At 42.0% G+C, this 25,806-nt stretch overlaps 2 protein-coding genes across 7 annotated transcripts in view; one reads left to right on the forward strand and one right to left on the reverse strand.

The window, feature by feature from the left end:
* Window positions 1-532: 532 nt before the first annotated feature.
* Window positions 533-17,204, reverse strand: CCNK (cyclin K). 3 transcript variants are annotated; one of them, XM_040559953.1, is made up of 13 exons: window positions 16,252-16,488; window positions 16,023-16,045; window positions 15,391-15,564; window positions 14,336-14,602; window positions 13,235-13,316; window positions 12,502-12,633; window positions 11,583-11,688; window positions 11,384-11,441; window positions 10,180-10,349; window positions 9,059-9,342; window positions 5,126-5,159; window positions 4,008-4,082; window positions 533-1,865 (listed from the first exon to the last, which is right to left on the reverse strand). In XM_040559953.1, exons 4-13 carry the CDS (start codon window positions 14,530-14,532, stop codon window positions 1,243-1,245), a joined length of 1,761 nt encoding a protein of 586 aa, XP_040415887.1. In that variant the 5' UTR covers window positions 14,533-14,602; window positions 15,391-15,564; window positions 16,023-16,045; window positions 16,252-16,488; the 3' UTR covers window positions 533-1,242. The 3 variants fall into 3 exon arrangements, with proteins under 3 accessions (XP_040415887.1, XP_040415888.1, XP_040415886.1); XM_040559954.1 differs by lacking the exons at window positions 15,391-15,564; window positions 16,252-16,488 and adding an exon at window positions 17,182-17,204; XM_040559952.1 differs by lacking the exon at window positions 15,391-15,564.
* Window positions 16,838-25,806, forward strand: part of SETD3 (SET domain containing 3, actin histidine methyltransferase) — a 60,361-nt gene continuing 51,392 nt past the window's right edge. Inside the window, exons 1-2 of one of the 4 annotated variants that reach the window (XM_040559949.1) lie at window positions 16,887-17,005; window positions 17,573-17,641. The gene's annotated coding sequence lies outside the window, so the exon portion shown is untranslated. Of the gene's footprint in view, window positions 17,006-17,572; window positions 17,642-24,417; window positions 24,436-24,906; window positions 24,925-25,806 lie in introns of those variants that run through there. The other 3 variants (XM_040559944.1, XM_040559947.1, XM_040559951.1) reach the window with 3 other exon arrangements.

Genomic DNA, 25,806 nt, shown 5'->3' on the forward strand with positions numbered 1-25,806 from the left:
GAAACTGTGGGGGAAGAGTACTACTGATCTTTTTCAAACGAAGTGCATGACTGTAAAGTGATAAAATTGTATATTTTTCATAATGTGGGGAAAGTCTATTTGTGCTGCTTTAGAAATCAGTTTAAAGTTTGATTTCTGTTAAACCTGTGATCTTACAGCCCTGCTATATTTTCTGTATATGATTTACAAAGAACTGGAAAAGTTAGCACCTGCTGTTGTGTACATAGCAAAATTCTTTAGACCTTAGCACGCGTTTTTATCTATTATTGAACCACTCTGGCTTTTTTGGGGAGCGAAAGTATTAGTACAAATTTTTTTGATAATGTGTGTAAAACATTCATTTGAAATATTTTAGTAAAAATGAAGTAAGAGATTGATTGTGATAGTGTATACTTCTAGTTGAATAAAATAAAATACCTTCTTTTTAAATAAACTGATGAGTAAGGCTTGGGAGACAACTGCTGAAATATCTTGCAGTAAGTACCGTAGTTACGGATTCTGAACCAAAATGAAAAACCTGAAAACCCTCTAAATTCAGAACCAATTTTATTTGGGTAGATGCGAATGAAGTTAGTCCCATTTATAACCAGGATTTACATCACAGTAGGTTGTTACATTCAGACTTTCACACTTAGAAAATATATATATTATGTACAGGAATTTGCAAATAGGTGTAAACATACAATACTTTTAAGATACCAGTACATTCCAAAACAAAAATATCAGCAAGGCAAACACCTCAAAATGATTCCAGTCAGCTAGCATTCAGAATCTCTCTTAAATAAAGTAGCTTTTATGCTTCAGATTGTGTTGTTTTTAATTATTACTGAAAAATGAAGTTCCTTTTTATAGATGAAATTTCATGGTATCTGGCTATTTTGATACTCAAAAATAGGCACTGATATCTAGAAGGAAATTTACTTCTTACTGATATAATTGAGCCAATATGGCTGGTTAACATTTTTGCTAGTACAAAGTAATCCAGTGCTGGAATAACTCAGACAATTTAAACTTAAGTCAAATGTATAAAGTTAGAATAGATACTGCAAAGCTGATTATAACCTAGAAGCCTATATAACTCACCATAAACAATACTGCAAACAGATAATCTAAATCCTCATTTCACGGTCTCATTTCTTCATCTAAATTATACAAATCACCCTCCTCGTCTTTACAATGTCGGTTTTGGCTAGCTACTCCTGCCTAGGCAGCGTACGGGGGCATCGTGCAAGTTACCTCATGCTATCTCATCCACGTAGCACGGCCGAGTCCCGCTACAGGGGGCATGCCGGGGGGGGGGATCGGAGGTGGCACGGGGGGCTGCCCGCCCGGGGGGACAGTGGGCGGGGGATAACTAGCTGGTGGCATCCCCAGCCCTGGAGGTGGGTGAGGGGGTACCGCGTGAGTCGGAGGCAGCCTGGGAGGTGGGAAATTGGGGTTGTATGTAGGGGGGGGCGGGTACCCGGGGGTAGGAGGGGGAATATTGGGGGGAGGGAACGAGGTAGGGGGCGGCGGGGGGACCGGCGGGGGCGGGTTGGGAGGATAGACGTGAGGATGGTACGGTAGATGAGCCGGTGGTCCGTAGGCCGGAGGCAAAGCTCCGTAAGTTGGTCCTTCTGTTTTCATCATCGACTGCAGGCTTTGATAACCCTCCCCTGACATGTACGAATTTGTGGTAGACATCCCTGTAATGTAACTGGTGGGGGGTGGGGGCGGGGGGCGATGAGGCAGAGGTGGAGGTTGGTGCACCGGGGCAGGGTGAGCAGGGGGAGGAATCTGGACCTTTGGCATGTCTACTGAGTCCACGGTAGTAGATTGCTCTGCTTCTCCCATCGAAACTGCAGTTGTCAAAGGAGGCTTGCGCTCTGGAAAAGAAAATGTCATTTATTTGTCTGAAGGACAGCGGCAATTACTTCTGGATACTTCTGTATTTTCCTCCAGTTAACAACTTTTTAAGTCTCTGACTGCCACATGGTACCCAGTCAGACCTCGTTACATCACTAGAAAATAACCAAGCTGCAGAACAAAATTCCAGCTTTTCCCACTCTAAAAGTTACGTATGTTTTCCTTCCATATTACTATTTTCTTATAATTTAAATGCCTTTCTACAATCAGCAGAAACCGGCAGACTGGATGGACAGAATCACAGCTAGCAGATTTTAAAATATCAGGGGACCCGAGATACCAAAAATCTTTTGATCGGACCTTCAATCTTCTTTAGTCCATGTCTCCCTTCTACCCCTTTTATAGTCCCAGGCAGTGGCCTGGGATTACTCCCTGCACTTCACTTGCTTCCCATGTTGTAAAACATTATTTGAGAATAGAGGCCGAAGTCTCAAGTCTTTAACAGAAAAAGATTTTTTATTTTTTTAAAAGGAGAATAAATTAAGACCTGGGACACGGAATCTTATCAGCTTTGTTCTGCTGATTAACCTCAGGGAGCTCAGTATATGCCAGCCTGACCATAGACTGAATAGTCTGAATTCTGCAGAATTATACTTGGCCAGTTCCAGAAAGAATATGCTTTGAACAGTCTTTTCTTTATATATTTTCCCCTCTTAATACCAACTTTGTGAAGTAAGGAATTCTACAGGAAGAAGACTGACCTAATGGCAACATCTCTGTATCGTCATATGGTCAGTATTAAAAGGTCCAAGCAAAAACGTTCTGGGCACCTGACATCCAACTTGTAATAAATAACCATCTAAAACACTGTCTAGTTAAGAAAAGTCATTAGAAGCCGATATATAGAGAGCATTTCCTGTAACACGTAACAACTAAACTGACAAAGCTAAACAGAATTGGAGATAATTAAGCATTCCAGTACTTTTTTGTTTTTCCCATTTGGTCAATAAACATTCTTAGTTTTCAACTGCTATTTCCTCAAAGCCTGAAAAGCCAAGAGATGGCCTCTAAAGGCTGTTCTTCAAATGTATTTGTGTTTCTACAACGATGTGCTCGTATAACCAAAAGTTAAGAGGAAAATTTCAGATAACAAAGGGAACAAGTTAGTTACCTGCTTAAATAGGATTTTAGCTCGTCTAAGCACTCATAATTTTAACAGCAAAATTGCCTGCTAGGACACCTACATAATTAGATGATGCAAAGTGGGTATGCTGGCTGTGGCACCTACAAATTCCAGAACTTGTAGCTCCTAAATTATAGCAGGCAGTAATTTCTCCATTTGCTCATTGCCAGTATCACTCTGGATTTAAGATGTGCATTCAATATTTAACAACTGATGGAATGATGAATATGGTCTTTAGAAGAACTCTTTCATTCTTAATTAGTTTTTAACAAATGAGGAAAAAATGGTCCTACTATATTTCAGAGCACTTTTTCTCTCTTGCAAATTCCATGTTAGAAGCTGCCATCCTACAGTTACATTATGGACCATGTTCTGTAAAATATTTATGTCGTATTTAAGGGTCAGTGGAAAGACAACTAATGCATCAACACGCTGGAAGCACATTTTTACAACAGTAGAGTTCATTTTTGCAAAGGCAATGCATGCGTGCAGTGTTCAAGTTCTCTGGCAGACAAAAGCCATTTCTGGGACACAGCGAAGTATCCCCCTGTAAGTTCAGAAGTTACACACCTGAAGAATTAAAGATGTAACGTGAAGGACTTTTATAGGGCAGTTGGAAGCTATGCTGGTAATCGTATGGCATCTGCCATTCTGTGGTCTTTAAAGGACTTATGCCTGCTAGTCAGCCACTTTTTGCCTGCCAGCAACATTTAGCTTTATTCTTCCAGTCCTCTGAAAGTCAGAGCTTTGTTTTGCCCTCATCCACACAGTATAGTCTTATCCCTATCACATCGTTTTTGCTTCTGTCTGGAAAAGCTTGTGCTACTACAATGAAATTCCCTCTAGAGCTTATCTACCTAATGCTTTTACTTGCCAAGCTGATTAATCAAGGCAACAACCCCTCCCCCAAGGTCACTACAACCGTATGAATGAAAGATTAACTGCAAGAGTAAATTTGTTTTAGAAAATAAAAGCTTACCTGGAGGTGGGTGTGCAGGAGGTATTGGTGGATGTGAAGTTTCAATTTTAGGAATTTTAGATGGTGGTGGTGGTTCTGAAAAACATTTGCAAGTTCCTAATTAGCTATTGCTCTGCGGTATTTTCCAGAGCCCAAATATAGTCCCATTCTAACAGTTACCATCCATCATATTACTCTATGCAAAGTGCAGTGGAAACATTACACATTAGGCATGTTTAATAAAGAGAACTGAAATCAAGACCCTTGTATAAATTAAGTAGCACCAGGCATCACACACCAGTCTCGCAAAAGAACATGGGCATACAAATTCAAGCTACACGTTTTGTAACTGGAGACAAAGTGACCCAATAACAGTATGAATGCACAGATGCACACACGCACATTTTCTAGCAAAGAGATTGAACTTTAAAAGAGTTAAAGTAAACCTCATGAGAGGCTGAACTGTTATGTTCTGCTAAAATCAGGGAACATGTATCCAAAAACCACAAAGAAAATAAATAGAAAACAAAAGAAAAAAGGCAGTTACATGGGAGAGAGGAGGGAGAAGAGAGAGTTCTCTGGAATCTGTCTGCAGAGCCCAAAAGGGAGAAGTGCCAAAATTACTTAGGAAAGGTTACAGAATTAATCCTAGCTATCCTGAAATAAGTTGCTCCAAAACAGCAGAAGGAAAAAAAAAAAAAAGCACCTCCATACCAAAAGATGTGACGCTGCAGTGAAACATCTCTTAAGTTAGATTGTGTATTGCTGTAAGATGCCTTTTACAACAGCCAGTTACAAGTGTCACTGGTTACCAACAGACGTACTAGTGCAGGCATTCAATGGCACGGTACCTTCCGTCGTTTCAAGGTCCCACAGCTTGCTAAACTTAGTCCAATTAATGCTTGGAGTTGTACGTTGAGAGTTGCGTAGTTTAGCAAGATGCTTACTAAGTGTAAACTGTCTTAAGGGATTCTTGGGGCACCGTTATACTCCATTTTTACAAGTTTTTAAGCTAGGAACGTTTTACAAATCTGACAGTACACAATTAAAGATGCAGCATTAGTATCAAAATAGCTTAGAACTGCCTAAGACAATAATTTTGTTACATAAAATGACAAAAATTGAATGTTAACATTTACCTGTTGTCTTTGTTTCTTCTTTTGGAGACACAGCCTGTTTAAAAAAAAAAAAAAGAGATGGAAACAAGTCAACTATTGCAATACAAAGCATTTTAAAATTTGAAAAAGCAAGCCAAACAGGAAACAACTGATAGCCTGTTGAAGAGCTTTTATACAAATCTGACTAAACCAGAACCAATTTCCAACTCAGCAGCAGTATCCTTGTCCCTCTCCTAAAAGGATTCAGGGAAACCCTTTATTTATTCTCCTATTTTTATTAGAAGGTTATTAATGCACAGCCTCTTTAGCAAGACGTAGTGCAAACACTGAACAAAATCAAACCACCTTGGGAAAGCCCAACTTCACTTGAAGAACGAAGACTGAAAAAAATTGCAGCTATTTTAGATTGAGGATTTCCTGTTGTTCTCATGGTTGAGTATTACATCGCATTTAATCTATTTAGCATCTGCTGCACGTACATCGCGGGCCAGTGTATTACTTGCTGAGCTGAGAACAAGAGACTTGGCCTCTGGTCCTGATTCTGCTTTGACCTGTTGTTTGACCCTTGTCAACATCCCTGCAGGCCTTTACACTTTATTTAAAAGGATAGGACAGTGAAAGTATTGCTCTGTGTAATACCATTCAGAAGCCGTTAGATGGAAAGCTCTGTATAAAAGCCAAATATTATGCCAGGAACAAAAAAAATGCACACTGAGCAAAACCCACAAAACTTCACGTCATCCTTCTGATCACAAGTTGTTGGTTGGTTTCTTTTTTAACACCACAGACAAGGGAATACGAGAAATCTTTCCAGCTTACTTAGTCCAACTGAGATGGCTAGTTAAAGAAAAGCTGAAAACCTGATCAAAATTATGCACAAACGTATTTAAAATTGGGATAAAAGTCAGAAGGGTACATAACTTCTGAATGAAAGCGTGTGCCTTTTAAATGAAAGGGTGTTTTATTACAGGGACTATTTAGGTCTAGTGGTTTTACCTTCCCCAGCTGTTGCTCAGTTCCCACCACTTCAGATTCCGCAGGAAGACGGGACTGACATTTCACTCCGATTTGAACAACAAATTCCCCTTAATTGTGCTGGGTGTTCTCAAGACTTCTGCTGTCCAGTACAAAGGCACCTGAGGCCTGCTTAAGACCACCTTGTTCCTGGACTGCTTTGAGAGTCAATTCAACTCATCTCCGGTCACCTTCTGGCTGCTTTTCAACTTTTTAAGGACAATCTTCATTCTTCCATTCCAAACATACACAATTTTCTTGCTGACTCTCATAGACTCATTTGATGCTTTCGTTTTACTCAGCCGGCCTTTTCCCCATTTTCTAGCACTAAATTCCTTGTTTACAAAACTGAAAACATCAAATACCCTTGCTCTTTCAAACAAATACAAGACCCCATTACTTACTGGCAGAATTTCCAATAAATCACTCAACCTGTGAAGTCAGTTGATTAATTCAAGTGGAAGCAATTTAGTTATTGTGCATTTGTGGACACGGAACGGTGTTCAGAAAATAATGTCACTGAGGTGCACCACCAGTAATATGGCACAAGCAGCTGGAGCCAAACACAAAACAGCTCATGGGACAGAAAAACAAAAATGAGTTTTTACCTTACGCTTTACCTTACCTTTAAAAAAAGTCAAGCAACAAAACCAAAGTCTATCACTTCTCTAATAATGGCAGTTGCTAAAATAGAGATGAGCTTTTTTTTTTTATCTTTGCATCGTATTGTAGTTTCTAGTGCTCCAGACATGACAACCCTGAGCCAAAATTACTTATTTATTAGCATGCTAATTGTTATTTAATATTTTCTTAACAAGCTTAATCCACATAATAATGGAACTGTTCTTTTAGTGCTGTTTTTACATGCATTAAAATTGTTACCACTAATAATTCTTAGTTTAATCAATCTAAACTATCCAATGATTCATGAGTATATTTTTAGTGAAGTCAACTGAACATTCAAGTGCTCTTCACCACCAGAGATGCAGAGGATGTGCAGATGCTTTAGACATCTGGTAAGGGCTTGTAAGTCATGGGCCAATGCCTCAGCTGCTTTAAAGTATCTTGGCTCCGTAAAAGATAATGGAGTTATAGGAGTTCATGTAAATGGAAAATCTGGCCTCCAGTAACAAAGTATATTTATATTCTATACAAACTGGAGGAGAAGTCATGCAAAGCGCTATTTATAGAAGGAGGCAAACATTTTTTAAAAGGTTTATGGCTCATCTAACCAAAGAACATCTTAGAAGCACCAAGTACATCTTTCAAACACTACACATCTTGTTCTCCCACGTTGTTTTCTGGAGAAAGAATTAGTTCAGATCATCATATTTGCTTTCCTCAAATTTTGCTGTTTTGTAGGAAAACAGCACAAAGTCCTGTGAGTCACCCTTTATTTTATAGTTGTTCTGGATGTCTGCACTGTATCAGGCTTACCTTTTTATCTGTATTATTTGCTTCCTTAATTATGAGATGGTGCACCTCAAACTCTAAGAAAAGCTAAGAGGCTCTGAGGGCTTGACCAGAGGGCATTGTTAAAGATCAACAGATACTGTTCGTGCAAAAGGCATTGCTTTTTTTCCTGTGAGATAATTCATTAACACATGGGATGGGGTATAATCAGTAGTGCTGTAAGCATAGAGCTTTGGAACAAGCATTCCCAACAACTTTCAATCAGATGGAAACACACAGAAAAATCCTAATTGCTGTTTATGGTTTCTAATCTGCCAAACTGTCCCAGACATTTTTGTTGAATAAAAGGAGGAAAAGAGTTCCCTGCCCTACTGATCTGACAACCCGAGCAGAGTTTGTGCTGATGGTAGAAAAAGTATGCAAACCAATACATACTGTAGAGAAAGAGCTCTCCCAGTTTTCAAGCTCTTTATCATGTTACCAGCTTTCTATCCTGAATAACTATAAAGCAAGTATTCAGTTCACTAACTATATATTGCAGTGAAGGTTTTTTCTTCTAGTAGTAGGCTGTATCTTGTAAAGACCACGGTTTTAGAAAGTCACTTTTCTCTTTTTCAGGAGTCTGCCATTATGAACATGCTTCATTCTTCCAATCCCACTTCATTACATCATTTATTGCTTCCTTTTTTTTTTTTCCTCTTTATATTTGTTCTCTATTTCGGGCATGCAGTAGTTAAAATAAGTAAGAGCAAAAGCTGTAAAAGCTGGACAAAAGTGTATTTCCTCAGTGGACTTCTTCCAATCAGTTTACTTCCAAAAACACTCACTAGGTACATGCAAGAAGATTTGAGTAACACCGTAACACTTCTTTGGACAACTCAGAAGTTAAACACAAAAAGTGTAGGTAAAGGTTTAAAAGCTTTGCTTGGCCTTGATGACTATAGAAAAGCACATGGGCAACTTAGGATATTATCGAATTGCTCGTGAAGTTTCTTGATTTCAGTGGTGAGGTGATAATACAAAGTGACGCTTCAACGCATGAAGTATTTAAGGGCTTCTATTCAATTATTTTGAAGGACTTTTTCTAAGAATTTTTCATACTTTTAGAAGTGTTTTCTTTTTTTTTTTTCACATTATTAAAGACTTATTAAAGACCAAGAAGTCCAATTAACGTCTTCATTGTGCATATTGCTACTCTAAGAGACCCTTCCTTAATTAAGCCTGCTCAATAGCAAAACCAACAGATTTTGATGGCACGGAACCATGAACCTTAGTAGTTCATGCTGACTTGAAAGTCTGCTGAGTCAGTTTTGACCCACGTGAAATAAGAATGTACTATGCCAGAACTGTCAAGGGTGTTCTATACTAATGTACTTGCCATACAATCAACTGAAGTCCACCATAAAAAACTAACTACCAGGCTCATTCTTAAAGCAAACAGGTCTGCTGCACCACGGCCTTTAAATAAAAGGGAGATCAGGTCAGCTTGAAAATAAAAGGCAAGGTAAAGTTCAAAGTTAAACTTACCGCTGGTCTTTTAATATTTCTAGGAGGGCTTGACTGGGGAGAGGGCTTTTTAGATTGTTGTGCTTGTGTTTGCTGCTGCTGCTGCTGCTGCTGCGATGACTGTTGTGACTCTTTTTGCTGCTGAGTCTGTGATTGCTCTGAACCCTGTGCTTGCTGTGATTGCTGTACTGTAGGTGCCTGGGGAGTAGACTGAAGAGATGGTGGCTGCTGCAGCTGGTGAGGAGTATGATGAGGCATTTGCTGTTTTCCCTGGGAGTACAGATCCAGGATCTGGTGACAGATGTCTTTAAAGATAAATAAAATCCAATGACATTATACACCCATAATGTACAAGTGAATATTTAATACACAATAATCAACTCAGCTTTTTGCTTGATATAAACTTCAGAAAAATTCATTGCAAATATTATTTGTTATAATGACTATGGATTGCATTTTTTAAAAATGGACTATTTTTCAATTTATACTTGCATTTCTGATTTTCTTCTGCCTGTGCTGAACAATGTACAGTCGTATATGCACATTCTTGAGAAGAACAACTAAGTGTCTTGGTACTAGTACACTGCATGTCGTGATCATGTGCCTAGAAAGCCAGTTAACAGCATAGCAACAGGATAACAGCGTAGCAAGAAAGTGAGTGAAAGAAGACTATATGTTAAGACACACACATCTAAATACACAGTCACTGGTCATAACCACCAGGGGTTTACAAGGGGCAAGTCCTGTTTAACCAACTTAACTTCCTTTTACGACAAGGTTACCCACCGGGATATTCAAAGATTCTATAAATAGGCCAGCCACAAAAGTTTCAGGAAACTAAGTAAATGGCTGGTATTAAATTCTTCTTCCAACAGCTGAACGTCTGTCAGACTACACGTCCAACCAATATCCATACACAAGAACAGCACCAAAGGAGGAAAAAACCTTTACAGAAGAGGTAAATGAGTTTTTTATAAGAAGTTCAATTAAAAGTCTGGTTAGGGCATAGCACATACGCCCTAGGCTGCACACTCTACATGTTTATTTTGACTAAGACCCAGAAAGAAAGCAATCTTCATTTACATATGACCCTAGATCAAACAGTTAAATACTCCCCTTTTAGTGGCAAGTATTTTTCATACCTTCCAGAACATCCACAGGAACATCTTGGACAAACTGCTCCCACCACCGTCTGTACATTGGTTTTGATGTCCACTCCTGTATCTCAAACTTACACAAACGGCCTGCTAAGTACATAACTGCAACAGCTATGATCTCCGGTTCCCACTGCAGTGACAGGGTAGTGCAGAGGCTGGAATATAAAATAAAAATAAAAAAAAAATCCACAAACCTGGAGATAACTCTGATTGTTGAAGTACAGAATTTTAATGTACAACAGCCAGAATTACCAAGGTATCAACTCCCCCCACACTTCAACTTCTCAGACAAACTTAACGGAGAAATCTAAAAAGGGCCACATTAAATAAAAAGTTTACAGAACTAAGGTGTTTCTGCTCTACTGCTGCCAATAAACGAGGCAATTTTAGATACACATAACACAAAGGGCATGTGCTTGCTTCACATATGAACACTGAGTTTCGAGTTCAAAAATAGAAAACCTAACACTACATGGGAGCGGAGAGGTGGTTGAGGGGGAAGAGACAGCATTATATTCCAGTGCGGGCAGCTGCGTTCCACTGCAGCCTCACCTCTACTGTTAACTAAATACAGCATTCGTGTTCGTTGCTACTGAAGTGTGCTGTCACTGCATTTCGGCTGGGTAGGGAATGATGCCCAAATTCAGATTTTAGAGTTTCCAAATGTTTTTCAATAAAATGTAGAGACATACCAAACAACACAAAACAAAAACAAAAAAAGAAACAGCTAACACAAAATTGTAAAGCAACTTGTCAAGCAATCTGGATGCAAGTTTTAAATCAAGCTATAAAAACTGCAGAAGGTTATCCACCAAATAGCCTTTAATAGAACTGGTGCTAAAATAACTGCTATTATCGGTATTATTGACATCTACTGAGTAAGTTCACGTCATAATCAAAGCTACTGCTTCCCTGTATTACAAAATCTGTTTTTTTCTCTTCTTCCTTTTCCCTCCATAGACTCCTGGCCTACTTCTGCAGTCATCCTAGATTCCATGCTCAATAGAACTACCATGGGAAAGATGGAAAGAAAAATCTAAAGAATACATAGATCGAGAAATACCTCATCTATCCTCATTATGAGCTGAAAACATATAAGCGCAAAGAAACGTCAGAAATATCTAAACCAAGAATAAAGTAAGCAACAGTAACTATTCAACTTTTAAAAGGTTTCCTAGCAGTACCTTACCTGTCATTGACAAATGTCCATGCCATTTGAACCAGTTTTTGAATTTTATTTTTGTCTCCTGAAAAACAGCAAGGAAAGTTGTAAGAAATAAAGTTATCAGAAAGGACAAATAGCTTGGAAAAGAATACTCTTGTTCTGTTAATGTAAATTAAATGCCAAATGTTAAGAACTGGCATTGCAGCACCCTGTAATATTTTACCTTTGAGTTGTTTGGCATACTTCAGAAGAAATTGGTACGGATGTTCCACTTGCAAATCAAACTTTATTGTTTGTAGTAAAATTCTTTCAAGGACCATCACTTCTTCCTAGAGCACAAAACAAGGTAACCACAATATTATTCCTTTTTTCACTCACAAATATTTTACGCTGCTATGAAGTATGACTACAGAGCATCTCCAGGCAAACATGTTTGTCTGCTTCTGCTTGATTAGAGTTTGTCTCCAAGGAGAACAGAAACCTCTCCAACTTAAAGACTATTTTAAACCCAGATACTCCTCATATTTATTTTGGGCAGAAGGGTAGAAGTGATGTTTAGAATTCCTTTTCCTACATGGAACAAAGAACCGAAAGAGATACAGCATAAAAGTGTCAAATACACAAAACTACAACAAAAAATACTCCCACCACATTTCTTCCTGGAGTTTTATATCTTTCCTGCACTTGTAATAAGCCACTCATAACAATTTTGAAAGAAGCTTAAACAGGAAACTTGATACTTTAAAGATGATGCTCTCTTATTTGACTTAGGATTTGCTATTCTTTCTCAAGACCACAAATCATACTTGGCACTTTTAATGTGGTCTTGATAGCATTTCTAGTTCTGTCCACAATTTCTCAAGTTTAATTTGCAAAGTAACACCAGAAGTCACGTGAAATCAAATGTAAACGTTTTATACCAACGTTTACTGCAGTAGGCTTCCAAAACTACTTGTATTAGCAAGAATTATTTTCATAGTTACCTACCATCTTACCCAAAAGAGCCACAAACACATGTTGAATGTGCAATTTGGAACAACTAAAAATCAGCCACTGTTCTAAGGAATGTCACTTTGCTGGAGTACAATAGGATAAAATCTACTTCAACATGAATTTTTTTTTAAATTATTATTATTTTTTACCTTTGGATCATCTCCAAACTGTCCAAACTGTACATCATTTAGCAAGCTACGGGCTGTTTTAATTATATCTTTACATTTCTTAGGTGTTTCTTCAACTTTTCCTGCCAGAAAGAGACAGCAGGCTCCTGTCACCTAAAAAAGAAAGTGCTTTCAGAAAGTTATCTGCATCTGGACATGCAATACAGTATAGCATTGTTAAAGCACTGGCAGTTTCTAATAACAGATCCATAGAAGTTTCCCAGAAAAGACTTAATAAGCGTATTAATTTTTAATATTATTACAGTGTTAATTTAAGCTTTTCTTTCTCAAAGCAAAAGACAGAATTTTGAGGACTGTCCATTTTATGTAACTTTATTTCATGGTTAGACACCCAAAGCAGAATTTGTCTTGTTTTAGCACTGTCTATTAAGCAGTTTTTGGTTGGTAATTCCACTTTTTTTTTCTTTTAGCCATACAACAGTGCCAGAACTCTTACCTCTTACTTCTTCTAAAGAACAGTATCAGCAAGACATAACCACACTGTCAATATAAACACATTCCCAACCACAAATGAAAATGTATAAATAAGCAAGCAGGTGCAGCATATTTTAAGCTGTGGTGATTAAAAGATAAAATATTTGTTTTTCATCATCCAGAGTCGCAGCTAGCAGTAGTACCCAATCGACTTGTTACTTCAAATAGCCCACGGTTCGTGTAATCACAGTATTAAGCAATCAATATTGTAAATACTTACATATCTCGGGAATTGTTTGAAGGAATGGAACATATAAAACCGATGGAAATAAATTATGCCAGTTGCTAGAGTATCATAGTGTCTGTGGTGCAGAATAAGGAATTTCAAACAAGCCATAAAACAAATTCAAACCCAAACATATACAAAGGAAAAGACGCAACCTGCTATACCAAGTACCTCAGGTAATTATCCATTCAGTGACCTGATAAAAAACACTCAAGTAAAACAGTAGCTTTAGGAAAAAAAGCTACAAAACCCCCTAAGACTGTGTAAATACTATGATTTAACCCAGATACAGCTGATATCTAAAGCATTTATTGGAAGCATGCAAAGCCCTGATCACCTCCATGCATGGTCATCCACATGATAAACCACACCTGCTTCAAAAAAGGTCAAAACCAGTGGTAGGTACGCGAAGGAACAGAAGAACAATCACTTTGCCTGAAAAACGTTACTGTGGAAAATGGTTACTAATTATTCACAACTAGAAAGGCAACGAAAATCCGAACGTGCTCTGTACTCTTCTCTTTAAGGAGAAATGGAAAATTTCGTCTTCACCAGGTTAAACAAAGAACTCAGGAGATTAAGAGAAGTACCAAAAAGGCAGGAAACAAAAAGTTTAAGCGGCAGTCTATGAGAAAGTGAGACAGCAGGGAAAAACTACTTAAACATATACAGAGCTGTAAATCTGAACCTGAACAAAATAAAAAGGACAGGGAGGGGGAAGGTGGGAATATGTTAGAATCTCCAGAGGCAAAATATGTAGAAAAATGAATGGAAAAATCAAAATTTGAGAAATGACATAGATTCATGTGATAAAAGACCACATCTGGAAACAGCCTGAGTATCCATAATTAGCAAGACTGTATCCCCTGACTTCTCTATTGCCCAAGGGCTTCAGATGAAACCTTCACTATCCAAGGAATGGCTAAGAACTATGTAGAAACACATTACATCAAAAGGCATTTAAGCTCAAAATGATTTTTGATCACGTTAAAGAAACATTTGAACAACTAACTACGCATATAATGTTATTTATCTTTTATTCTTAAAACCCCCGTTCGTCAATACCTTTCATGCTACCACGAGTTTAAAGGATACAGCCCTAAACGCGTTCCCACATCGAATATGAATCTGGCCCCCTCCCTGCGGTATCGTGCCTCCGTAGCTGGATCAAGCCCTTCTAGCTGCGAAGGTGTATGTGCCAAATCCTTCTTATCCCAGTACCAGCATGGCTTTGTATGGTCCAGGTTTGCCAAGTTTACAGAAGGGCTGGAGTTTTCTTTGTTCTCCTTCATTTATTAAAACAGAATTGTTCTTGCTTGATAAATTTTCAGAAAAGAAGTCTCCGGTGAGTAGCTTCAGATCCTTTAAGAAAAGCAAAAAGGATTTCTTTAAAAACGGAGGGATGTTTTTTCTGTGCTTAAAGATAAGTCATATTTAACCTCGCCCTTATCTTCCCCACATAGCGCAGCTACAGTTCAAAAAACAGAAATAGGTTATTTTTGCTATTACTTGTTTAATTAAGAACCTTTGAGAATGCCTTACAGAAAATATTTGCTAGTTGTCAATAGAACAGCTTTCGCTCACTTTGTCCACAAGATAAGGAAAAACAATCCAACGATGGTAGCAGCAAGATTTCAAAAGTTGGGGTGGGGGCACAAAATCGAATCGCTGTTCGTAATTAGGACACACACATTAGGTCAGTCTGAACGGCAATTGAAACATCCAGCTGGTTTCTTGAATATAACTGGATGGTAAGATAGCAGCAATCACTGCCAAAAAACTTTTTGAAGTGATCTGTACTTGGGTTACTTGAAGAAAAAATGGTACCAAATTACCGTTCTGTCACATACAGAATTAAGACAACTATTGTGAGCCTGAATGGTAAGGCATCATCAAAAATCCCCCCTAAAACAAGGCAGCTGATTACACGCAGCGCATCCATTTTCCTACGTTGATCAGCATTTCACGTATCTACACTGGCACCACGTTGCTCTGCAAACAGCTTTCTGGTATTTGAGCTGTGACTGACGTTCAGCCGTGCCACAATTTAAAGAGAGAATGAAGCCTGTCTTGGCACTTTCACTTGTCTCAGGCACAAGTCTCTTTTTATCGTAATTCAATAAACTGTGCAGGTACTACACACAAATTACCGTGCACGTAGTCACCGGCAAAGCTTCCAGTAAGAAATGCTGATTAAAATATGATGCAACAGACTTGCTCTAAGCAAAACAGCTGGCGGAAGACCAGAGCGCAAGCTCGTTAAAATTAAGCTGTTTAATTTTCCAGATGTTTTCCTTCTGAAAATGGATGAAAGACCACACAAACTGCCAAAAAAAAAAAGTGCCTGGGTAATATGCCTCTCTCCCTTAACTTCAAAAAGTTTCTTTTTCAGAAGAAAGGAAACCACCTTTGTGCCAGGTTGGTTTGTGAAGAACTTTCATGTTTTATGGTATCAGTGATAGAGCGATACAACTGCTGGTAGTTACACAGAAGTGAATGATCAATACCTCTTCTGTTATTTATAAATATGGAAATGACCGATACAATTTCTGTTATTTACAAATAAATGATCGATACAACTTCAGTTATTTATAAATTAGCGAATAACCAATACAACTTCTATTATTTATAAACGAATGATCAACACAACTTGTTGTTTATAAATAAGGAAATGACCAATACGACTTCTATCACTTATAAATAAGCGAGCAGCTACTCAGAACCACTCCCAGAGCCCGCAGCACGGCTCGGTACCGCACCTACACGCTCCCCCCTCACTTACCGATCAGTCGCTAGCTCTGTAACCTGTAAGGAAGAAGAACCGCAGCGGTTACTTTCATTTTTAACGCGCTAAACGGCTTAACCACCACCCCCCGCCCCCCCCCCCAAAAAAAAAAACCGCCCCTCTACGAACTAAGAGCCGCTTCTGCGATTAAAGCGATTACCACAACGAGCCCCTCGCGGCCCCCCCCGAGCGCCCCGCGCCTCACGGCCCCCTCACGGCCCCTCACCGCGGCGTCCCGGCGCCCCGGCCGGCAGGAAGCCGCAGCCACCAGCACCCAGCGCCGCCCCGCGGTTCCCCTCAGGCCGCCCGGGAGTGCCGGGCCCCCCCTGCCGCCGGGAGCGGCGGCTCAGAGCCGGCCCCAGGAGCCCCTAAGGGCGGCGCGGCCTCAGCGCCCTGCGCGCCGCCATCTTGGGGAGCACGGCCTGGCCGCCCGGGCGGCAGCGCGGCGGGGACGGGGCGGGGCGGGGCGGACGCGGCCCGCTGGCCAATGGGAAGAGGAGGGTTTCTCCGCCGCAGCCAATCGCGCGTCGCTTAGCCGCTGCGAAGCGCCAGGAGCAGGCGCGCTGCGGACCAATCGGAGAGGCGGAGGGGGGGAAGATTGCACGCCGCGTGAGCCAGTAGGAAAGCGGAGGCGTGGGCTTAAGCCCCAGCCAATCGGGGGGCGTGCGGGGGAGCCGCCGTGACCTTTTTTAGGGCCGGCAGCGGCGGGGGGGGGGCTTTAGCCGCGGATTGGCTGCGGCGGGGGGCGTGGCGTCGGCTGGACCAATGGCGGGAGCGGGCCGGGGCCGGCGGGGGCGGGGCCGCGCCGCGCGCTGGGAGTGCGGGGCTGTAGGGCGGGGGAGGGAACTGGGCCGCCGCCTCCCCACCCGCGGGCAGCGGCGTCCGGGGCGCGGCGCTCGGCTCCACTCGGATCCGCTCGGCCGCGCTCGGCTCCCTTCGGCCGCGCTCGGCTCCGCTCGGGCTCGGCGGCGGCGCGGGAGGTAAGGCGGGGGCCTCGCCCGCGGCCCCCCGGCGGGCCCGGAGCTGCCCTCACCCCCCCGCACCCCCTCCCTCCCCCCCCCCGTCCGGCCCCGCGCTGCCGGAGCCCCCCCCCCAGGGCCCCGGGCCCAGTAAATGGCGCCGGGGCGCCCCGTGCCCGCCGCCCCGCGCCGCTCACCCCGCGGGTGCGCCCTGACGGGCCGCGCTCCCGGGCTGCTGCCGGCCTCCCCTCGCGCCCGGCGGCTCCTAACGGCTGCCGAGCCCCGGGGGCGGCGCGCGGGGCTTCGGGAGGGCGCGGGGCTGACAGAACTGACTGGAACCTTCCCTTCAGAGCCGTCCCTCACAGCCCGGTGCTAGCCCGGGAGGATTACCGGGCTCGGTATCTCCTCCCTCGGCTCGATTTGCTTCTGGAAACAAAGTTTCTCCGTGAAATAAAGTTAAAAGCAAGCCGCTTCTCTCCCCTTTAGCCACCTAACCCCCCACAAGCACCTGTCCCCTCAGGCGGCACCTTCACCTCATGGCTTTCTACTGCCCTTATTGACTTAACCTCTTGTGTTTTCTGCTTTCAGTTGCAAGCTCTTTAAAAAAAAAAAAAAAAAAAGAACAAAATCCCACGTAATATTTTGAAGCTAATGTAGGTGAGTAAACAGCCGGAGCATCCTGTGTGTCCGGTACCTGGTGCCTGGTATAAAATAATGAGCAAAAGTGCGAGCTCTGTGATGGGCGCAGAGGCAGGGTGTGCCCCCAGAGCTGTGCTCACTTGGGTAACTTAATATGGTAGGGGCTCAAGCATGTTGGCTTGTGCTTCGGTAGGGCCTTGGGTATGTCTGGCTGGCTGGTCTGGCATACAGTTGAAAATACCTCCTTGGTATGGTGTGGGTAGGGTTGCATTTAGGGCCCTGGGGGAAGGAGTCTGGGAGGGATCCTGGAGTCTTGTGTAGTGTGTCTCGTACTGCTTCCAGTTTGAGGTGGTCTGATCTGTACACTGAACTCAGATCTCAGTCTTTGAATACACCTCTAACTTCAGTATTGCATATAATTTAAAAATAAAATGTTTCTTTCCATAGAAAATGTACATCTTAATGATATTTTTAGTGTAATAGATCTGTGTACTGCATCTCAGATTGCATGCTTTACCATAACGGTGCTCACTGTATGGTTAAACTGACGTACTGGGTAGTCTTCAGCAAACGAGTGGTTTTAGTGGTTGCTCTTTGAAAGAAGGAGGCAATTTGAGAACATTTGATATCTTGGGGGGATCTGTGTCTTTACTATCAGAGTGTCATAGCCTTCGGCACTCGTTAAAGGACATGTCACAATGTCTGTGGCTTAAGCGCCAAGCCTCTTCAGAGGCCTGGGCTGTTTGGTCCGTCTGTGTGCTGATGGCTGCAGTCAACCAGGGTGACTTGTTTCATTCTCAATTAGAAGCTATATTTTTATGAAATTAGCTTAATAAACAAGCAAAAACAGTACACAATTTCTTCATTAGCCTGCTCAAAAGGAATTTGGGAAAAAAAAAACTGTGGTAGTCTTTGGGAAGAGCTAAACTCAAGCAAAGCAACGAAATGACAAAAGCCTATTGGCAAAGCGGTTGGGTTTAACAGTCTATTTACTTGCCTCCTTTCTGTGAAGAGTAAATATTTTTACTTTTCTGGTCAAATAATTGTCTGAGGAGCTGGTTCAAAGGGGAGGCAATAGGACTATTAATCATTAAGGAAGAGCCTGAATTGTTTCCTGTGGCAGCTAGTAAGTCATCTTCCCTTGAAGATCAGTGAGGTGTTTATAGTAAGAAGCATTCCTTCTGCCTAAGAAAGCTTGGTGGGGGGGGGGGAGGAGAGTGTGGAGACATAAATGTACAGTACTGTGGCTATTAGTATAATAATTTGGAATTAGCAAGCTGGTAAGTGATAGTAATTATGAAATACATGCTTAGATTTGGGATCTTGCCTTAGATTTAGCCACTCTTCTTCGTCCGTTAGCATTTTGTGTTACTTTTGAATTAAATATAAACTTCTGGTAAGAAATTATTAATTTGAGGCAGCCTTGAATTTAATGTCTGACTAGCAACTGAAGTGAAACAAAACTCCATCCGACAGTACTGTGTCGTTCAGTAGATCTAGGAGTATCTTTAGCTTCCCAGGCCAGAATATTGTCACAGTGGTGTTATCTCTGGTTCTAATTACACGACTAAATGTGTTTGGAATTTGTTTCCCAATAATTAGATGGATTTGTTGGAGTCAGTGCGCTTTGTAAGCGGATCAAATAAAGATTTAGCTAATTCTGGTAACTTCTTTTGCTATTACTCTGCGGAGTGGCTGCTTCCCTGTATCACGGTAATATTTGCATACCATCATTCTTTTCTCAACCTGAAACCAAGATGGGATTAATAAAGTCTGTTCTCTGTAGGGTAGATGCATGCAGTGTATACAACAGTGGTTCAACTTCCCTCTTTTCTAGGCACCGTAGACTTGTGCTAATGTTGGCAAACCTGTGATTGTGCAGTTTTTCATAGCAAACAAGGGATTATGAATTCAATTTTAGCCATCCTTTGCCAGCTAACTTATTAGAGACACTTCAGCTTCCTAGGCCTGGTTTCAGATGTTTAATAATAATTTAACCAAGAATACTAAGTGTAAAATGGGAGAAAGGACCTCGAATCTAAACGAAGTATACCAGTTGTTGATGTTACCTTCAAAGTGCCCCACTAGTGTTGTATGGTTTTAGCCTGATGTATTTGGAGCCCTACTTTGAAGAGGTTTGTGTTGTAGTAATTAAAAAACAAGTTCAGTGCCCAGGAGTGTTTTAACATTGCTTTACATTCTTGTACTTGCCCTTCGTTTGCCATAACCTTCTCTGCTCCCTTTTTCTGTTTTTAGCTGCTCTGCCCTACATTGGCTCATGCCCGCATCTCTTCCACCAAATGACTATTCCAGTTGTTCCATCTCTCCCTGTCACTTACCCCTTTCCATACTGTTCAGCAATTCTTCTAATATGTCTTCTGTTCCTTACTTTTTGAAGTAGAGGGAAATTAGCACTGAGGGCTTACATTCAATTCTGAGGTCTGCTACCAGGCCAGAGCAGCAGGTCTGTCAGCTGCAGGGAGAATTCCACCTGTCGTTGTAGCCCTGGGCTGAAGCATGCTGAGATGTGAGTGACTTGGCTTCAGGTCAGCTTTATCTCCAGTGAGTATAAGCAAACAGGTGCTTATGAGCTCTGAAGCTGGCCGCATCCAGGTAGTACAACATAAGCACAAGCAATATTTCTGAGACTGCAGCTGCCGATGTCCTGTTAAGAATAAAAATGAAATGTAACTTAGATTTCTTCAATTTTTCAGAAAGATTCTTGAGCTTGATGTTAAAGGCTGTTAAATGTTAGGGGATGACAGATGAGTATCTACTTACTGGCTTATTTTGTTCTTCATGTTCCCGGTATCTCTGAAGGAGGTGGCTCAGCTGTCATGGAAGTAACTGAACAGCAGTGCTTGAGCCACCATTCTTTTCAGCCAGTGTGTTAACGTAGGCCAAAATCGTCTTTGTAGCTGAACACGGACTGTAAATTGTATCGGTTCTGATGAGCTGCTTTGTGGTCGCTTCTGCTAAGAGTGTCAGCTACCTGCACCGAACGGGGGGTGTGCATCTCTGGGTCCCTTGTGCCAGCAGGTGGATTCTAGCCTTTTGTGTGTTGATCAATTTTTAGATATTTTTTACTTGTGTATTTTTATATCTGTTTGGATCTCGTAGACAATGATGGAGTTATGTAACTTAATAAAACTGAGTCACTTCCAAATGCTGCCTGTATTTCTAAAATAGGGAGTCTTCTGTCTTTAATGCTTTATAGTACTACTGACCAAAGTTTTCATGTGCTATTGTTTTAATGGAGTGGGAAGAGGATGTAATATGTGACTTTGTTTCCTTTGAACCTGTATTGACAGTTCAGTATCTCCCATATGCTGGCTCTTACTCCAGGTGCCTGTACGATGATGATATAAGGGGGTATGAGTTACCTTGGGGGGAGGCAGTGGCAACCAAGAGTGAGGTGCAGGCTGTTTCCTGCCCCTGCCAGACTTTCTTGGGGAGTGGATTAATTCTCTTCGGGGCCACTCTTGAAGACATTAGGTTATCTTTATTTAATGATAAATAAATGTAGCCACACGACTTCAAGTACTGAGAGAAGGAGCTTTCAGGCTTAAAATTTGTGCTTTGAAGTATTTCTGAAGTGGACTTCTGAAAGATCTAGTTTTGGAGACTTGCCTGTAAGGTGATTCAATCTTAGTGTCTGCAGCTATTCTGTGAATGTGCATGTGTACTCTGTCCCGTTGTCCAGGTCAGCAGTGAGGATGGTAAACAGTATTTGTCCCAGTACTGACGCCAGGGGTACACCACTAGTGACTGGCCTCCTGCCGGACTTTGTGCTGCTCATCACAACACTTTGAGCCCAGCAGCTCAGCCGGTTGGCAGTCCAGCTCACTGTCTGCCTATCTAGTTGGTACTTCACCAGCTTGTCTACGAGGATGTGATGGTTGCAGTGTCAGAGGCCTGACTGAAGCGGAGACATAATACCCAGAGCTATCCCACTGAGCTTACCAGGTTGGTCAGGCGTGATTTCCCCTTCGTAAAGCCATGTGGAACATTCCCAGTCACTTTCCCCTTCATAGATTTGGGAGTGGCTTCCAGGTGTATTTGTTTCTCCCTCCTCAATAGTGAAGCCACACCTAGAGTACTGTCCAGTTGTAGGATGCCTGGTATGAGAGAGCCCAGTGAAGGGCTACGAAGGTGATTGAAGGATCGGAGCATCTGTCCTGTGAGGAAATGCTGGGAGAGCTGGGACTGTTCAGCCTGGAGAAAAGAAGGTTGGAGGGGAAGGGGGGCAATCTCACACGTATAAAAATATCCAAAGTAAGGGTATAACGGGCACAAACTGAAACACAAAAGGTTCCATCTGAATGTCAGGAAACACTTTTTTTTGTACTGTTCAGATGACAGAGCACTGGCACAGGTTGCCTGGAGGGGAGGTAGAATCTCCATCCTTGGAGACATTTAGAAGCCGTCTGGACGTTGGCTTGGGCAGCCTTCTCTAGATGGCCCTGCTTGAGCAGGGGGCTTTCGAGGAGTCAACCTCCAGAAGTCCCTTCTAATGTGGGATTCCTGAAGGCACGTATCAGTGAAGAAGGCTTGGAATACCGAAGCCTATTTCCATTCTTCATCACCACATCCCCAGCCCCACTCAGCAGCAGGCCTACACCTTGCCTAGTCTTCTCTTCCTTTTGCTGCTGATGCACCTGTAGAAGCCCTTCCTGTACTACATGTGCCTTGCCAGATTCAACTCCAGGTGGGCTTTGGCTTGCCTGACCTTATCCCTGCATACTCGAACAGCATTTTGCTTCCTGCTGTTTCCATCTCTCCTGTTTCCCTGAGTTTTGTCAGGGGTACCTTCTTTATGCAGGTCTTCTGCCACCTGCAAATGAAGATTTGCACATCCTGCTTGTAGGGATGGACCATTCCTGGGCTTGGAAGAAGTGATCCTTCAAAGTCTTTCCTGTTTACTGTTATTAAAAATAGAGCAGTAACAGTATAGCTTTCTATCCTTCTGTTCTCAACCTATTTCTCTTTGAAGAGGTGAAAGTAGTAAGCCGATAGAGCTTATTTCATGAAACCAAGAGCAGATGCCTGAGTTAGCAAACAGTTACCTCGTTGCATCAAATCTCTGACTCCAGGAAGCTAAGTAAGGTTTGTTGGAGAATTTGATGCTACATTTTTCTGAAGTGCAACAGACTGTAACTTACCATTTTGGAAGCTATTGTTGCGAAGTAAGAGTTCTGTTTAGGCATATGGATGGCTCTGATACTTTTTTAACAGACAGCATTTCAGTGTTCGCGTCAAAATGGTTCTGGTTTACTGCATTGATAGTCACCACACCTTATTCTGTTTTTAAAATTGCTTTTCGATCTGGGATATAGTGAAATGTCACCAATATATTCTTCTATTGACTATTGACAGAATGGAATAGAGGTTGTTATCAATGCTTACAAATCTGGGCTTCTTAATTCTTAAGGCTAGTGATAAAAATGCTTGCATCTTCTAGTCTTTGCTAGTGCCCTGCACCTATTTACAGGTTAACTTATTCAGTTTGGCCAATTCAACCCTTGATATAAAAGCAATTCTTTAATACATCTGCATAGATTTTCATGTTGAATGTGTTACTAGGAAATAGCTGCTGTTGTGTGTTTAAAAGCCTGTTTGTGGCCTATTTGTCCTATTAGTTTTTAGTTTTCATGTATGAAACTGAATTTTCAAAATTGGCTCTCAACCTTCTGGGTCAGTACACCATAGCCTTGTACAAGCTGTGTCATTGGGGTGGGCTGTGAGCTTCCAGGTGGCATGGCTAGAGCTACTGGCATTCAGGAACTTGACGAGATTGATACATTTCAACTGTCCTTGTGATATTCCATCGCTGCCATCTCTAAACCAGCAGCACTTTTGTAACGCCTGCTGCTCACATGAAGGATAATACTGTCTGGGTTTTGATATTTCTGGTATTAATGTTTGGAGGCTGGCATACATGTATTTATGATCTTGCAACTGGATAATCTTTTCTGTGGAAGCTGCCTTCTGCAAATAGTGCGTCTCAGCAGGAAGCTCAGCTATGTATGGCTGAATTCCATTCTTCAAGGACCTTTGCCTGCTGGAGTATTATTTTTAGACTTGCAGAAAGTAGCATGGGTTGGCTGGTGAAGAATGGAGAATGGCTGTCTGCTTTGGATGACCAGCAGAAACATTTAATCTTCCACTTTGCTATGCACAGTTGCATCGACAGCATATTAATATACTAACTCTCCGTGAAATAGAGAAGGATCCATTCCCTCTGGAGCTTGCTGCACCTGATTCTGTCAGTCAGGAGCAAATGGAACTGGTGTTGCCAGACCAATTGGAGAGGTTTTGTATGCTGACACAGTGAAGAAGCTGATACAATCACTGTAAGGTTTAGCTGCAGAAAACGTCCCTTGGGTTCTCACGTGGTTGTCAGATTCAGATCGGTATCTGTTCTCTGCTCCTTTTTCTGAAAGTCAGTGTTCAAACAGTAACTTCTCACCTTGTGCCCAAATGATGCTTGGGAACAATAGTGAGGTTTGTAAGGGTTTGTAAAATTGCAAGCTTTCTGTATTAACTGCTCTATTTAAAAGTAAAAAAGTCCTGCTTTCAAGACAATGTCAGATAATGTTGCAATTCTCTTTTGTCATTGTAGGATGTCTGGCTTGTACGACCTGTTTCTCTGGCTTATTAAATCTTTGATTCAGTGTCTGAATAGAAGAAATTGCCCAACTGTACTTTGAGTATGGGCATTTGGAAGGCTGAAGTGAACAATAGCCTAACATGATAACTGCTTGCTTTATTTTGCAGTGTCTTTGTAATTGGTCTCTGGAAGTGGATTGGAGGTAGGAGTGTGAGGTTTTTTTATAATGATACAAGCAGCCAAAGACTTACTCTGCAAACTCTAGTAAACTGCTGTCATAGTCTAAAAGCTAGTGTATGCCTACTTGAGGGTGGGAAGTTAATGTGGTGATGCAACTTCAATTTGTTCCACCAGAACTTTCTTTACCAGAAAGTTCAGGAATGTCAGATCAGATAAATGACACAAACCCGACTTGAACACTTCTGTCACGCTTCTGCTCTGACAATGTGAGACACCTTGTCCTAAAGCACAGGGCACGAGCAGTCTAGTTTTTGCAAAATACTGCTGCTCCCAGAATGCATTTTTCTCTGATGGACAGAGAGACCAGTATCTCCTACAGCAAGCAGTCAGGAGTGGCTCCTTTATGAACACAGTCAGTGTTAGTACCAGTTCCGCCCTTTGTGCTGTTTGAAGAATTCCTCGGTCACTTCCAGAGTGGATGTCTTTATCTAGTGACTTGCCAGACTAGTAGGTAAGTGCTGCTGGTGGAAGCAGCGAGCCCTCTGGTACAAGAACCGGGAAGCAGAACATTAGCACTAGCACCCCTCTCATCAGGAGTCATGCTGCTGCTTTTTTTTCCTCTTGTTCTTCATCTTACACTAGAGAAGGAACATGTTTCAATTCTAGTCTGATGGAGTTAAACTTCATCTTGTAAGTGTTTCAGTTGTGGCTTGCTGGGTGATGCAATTCCAGTGCCAGGTCCTTTCTTGGACACAAAGAAATGGTGATGTTCCTGGTATGTGAGATCGGGCTGTAGCTATAGCAGCAGGACTTGAAGCTTGTTCCTGAGCTGTGCCTCCTTGCTGTTGCCCGTTCAGGTCTGAGATGAGATTGAACGGAGTTGGAGCTCCAGAGGCCTGCAGTGGTTGTAGATCCAGAACACTGGCACCTGTAGGTAGGATACCTATATGCTCAATATGCAGGAATGAGACAGTCCCAGGAAAATAGGAATGTGGCTAGCTGGAAATAACACTGAAGAGTCAATTTGCAGGGGTTGAAGGTAAGAGATGCCCAGACTTCCTAGGGATTTGTAGGGGGACAATAGCTGGTTGCAGCTCCTTATCTGAACACTCTAGAATATTGTATGTAGGGTCTGGTCAGCCCTGTTCTGGGTTTTGATGGATGCCCTGCCTGGGGGAGGGAGGGGAGGGTCAGTGACATGGCTGATGGTTTGTGTGGATGTAAGGCAAGGTAGGAGAACTGACTTACAGCAGGCAGGTTACAGTGCATTAGTATGCTGTACTGAGACAGTTCTCCTGTGGAGAGATGGTGCTCAAGCTCTCTCCTTTAATACAGAGAAGAGAGCTTTCTTCAGAAAGTGATGTGTGGCCTTCAAGGGAGCAACGCGTTTACT

The sequence above is a fragment of the Cygnus olor genome, chromosome 5, assembly GCF_009769625.2.
Source record: "Cygnus olor isolate bCygOlo1 chromosome 5, bCygOlo1.pri.v2, whole genome shotgun sequence".
Taxonomy (NCBI): domain Eukaryota; kingdom Metazoa; phylum Chordata; class Aves; order Anseriformes; family Anatidae; genus Cygnus; species Cygnus olor.

What these genes read in the sequence shown, in the direction of transcription:
- CCNK (XM_040559954.1), bottom strand. Translation starts at nt 14,532, where the DNA reads ATGAAGGAGAACAAAGAAAACTCCAGCCCTTCTGTAAACTTGGCAAAC. An exon ending in GTGGGAACGCGTTTAGGGCT is followed by an intron (nt 13,317 to 14,335) that starts GTATCCTTTAAA and finishes TCTGCACCACAG; the next exon opens with ACACTATGATACTCTAGCAA. An exon ending in TCAAACAATTCCCGAGATAT is followed by an intron (nt 12,634 to 13,234) that starts GTAAGTATTTAC and finishes TTTCTTTTTTAG; the next exon opens with GTGACAGGAGCCTGCTGTCT.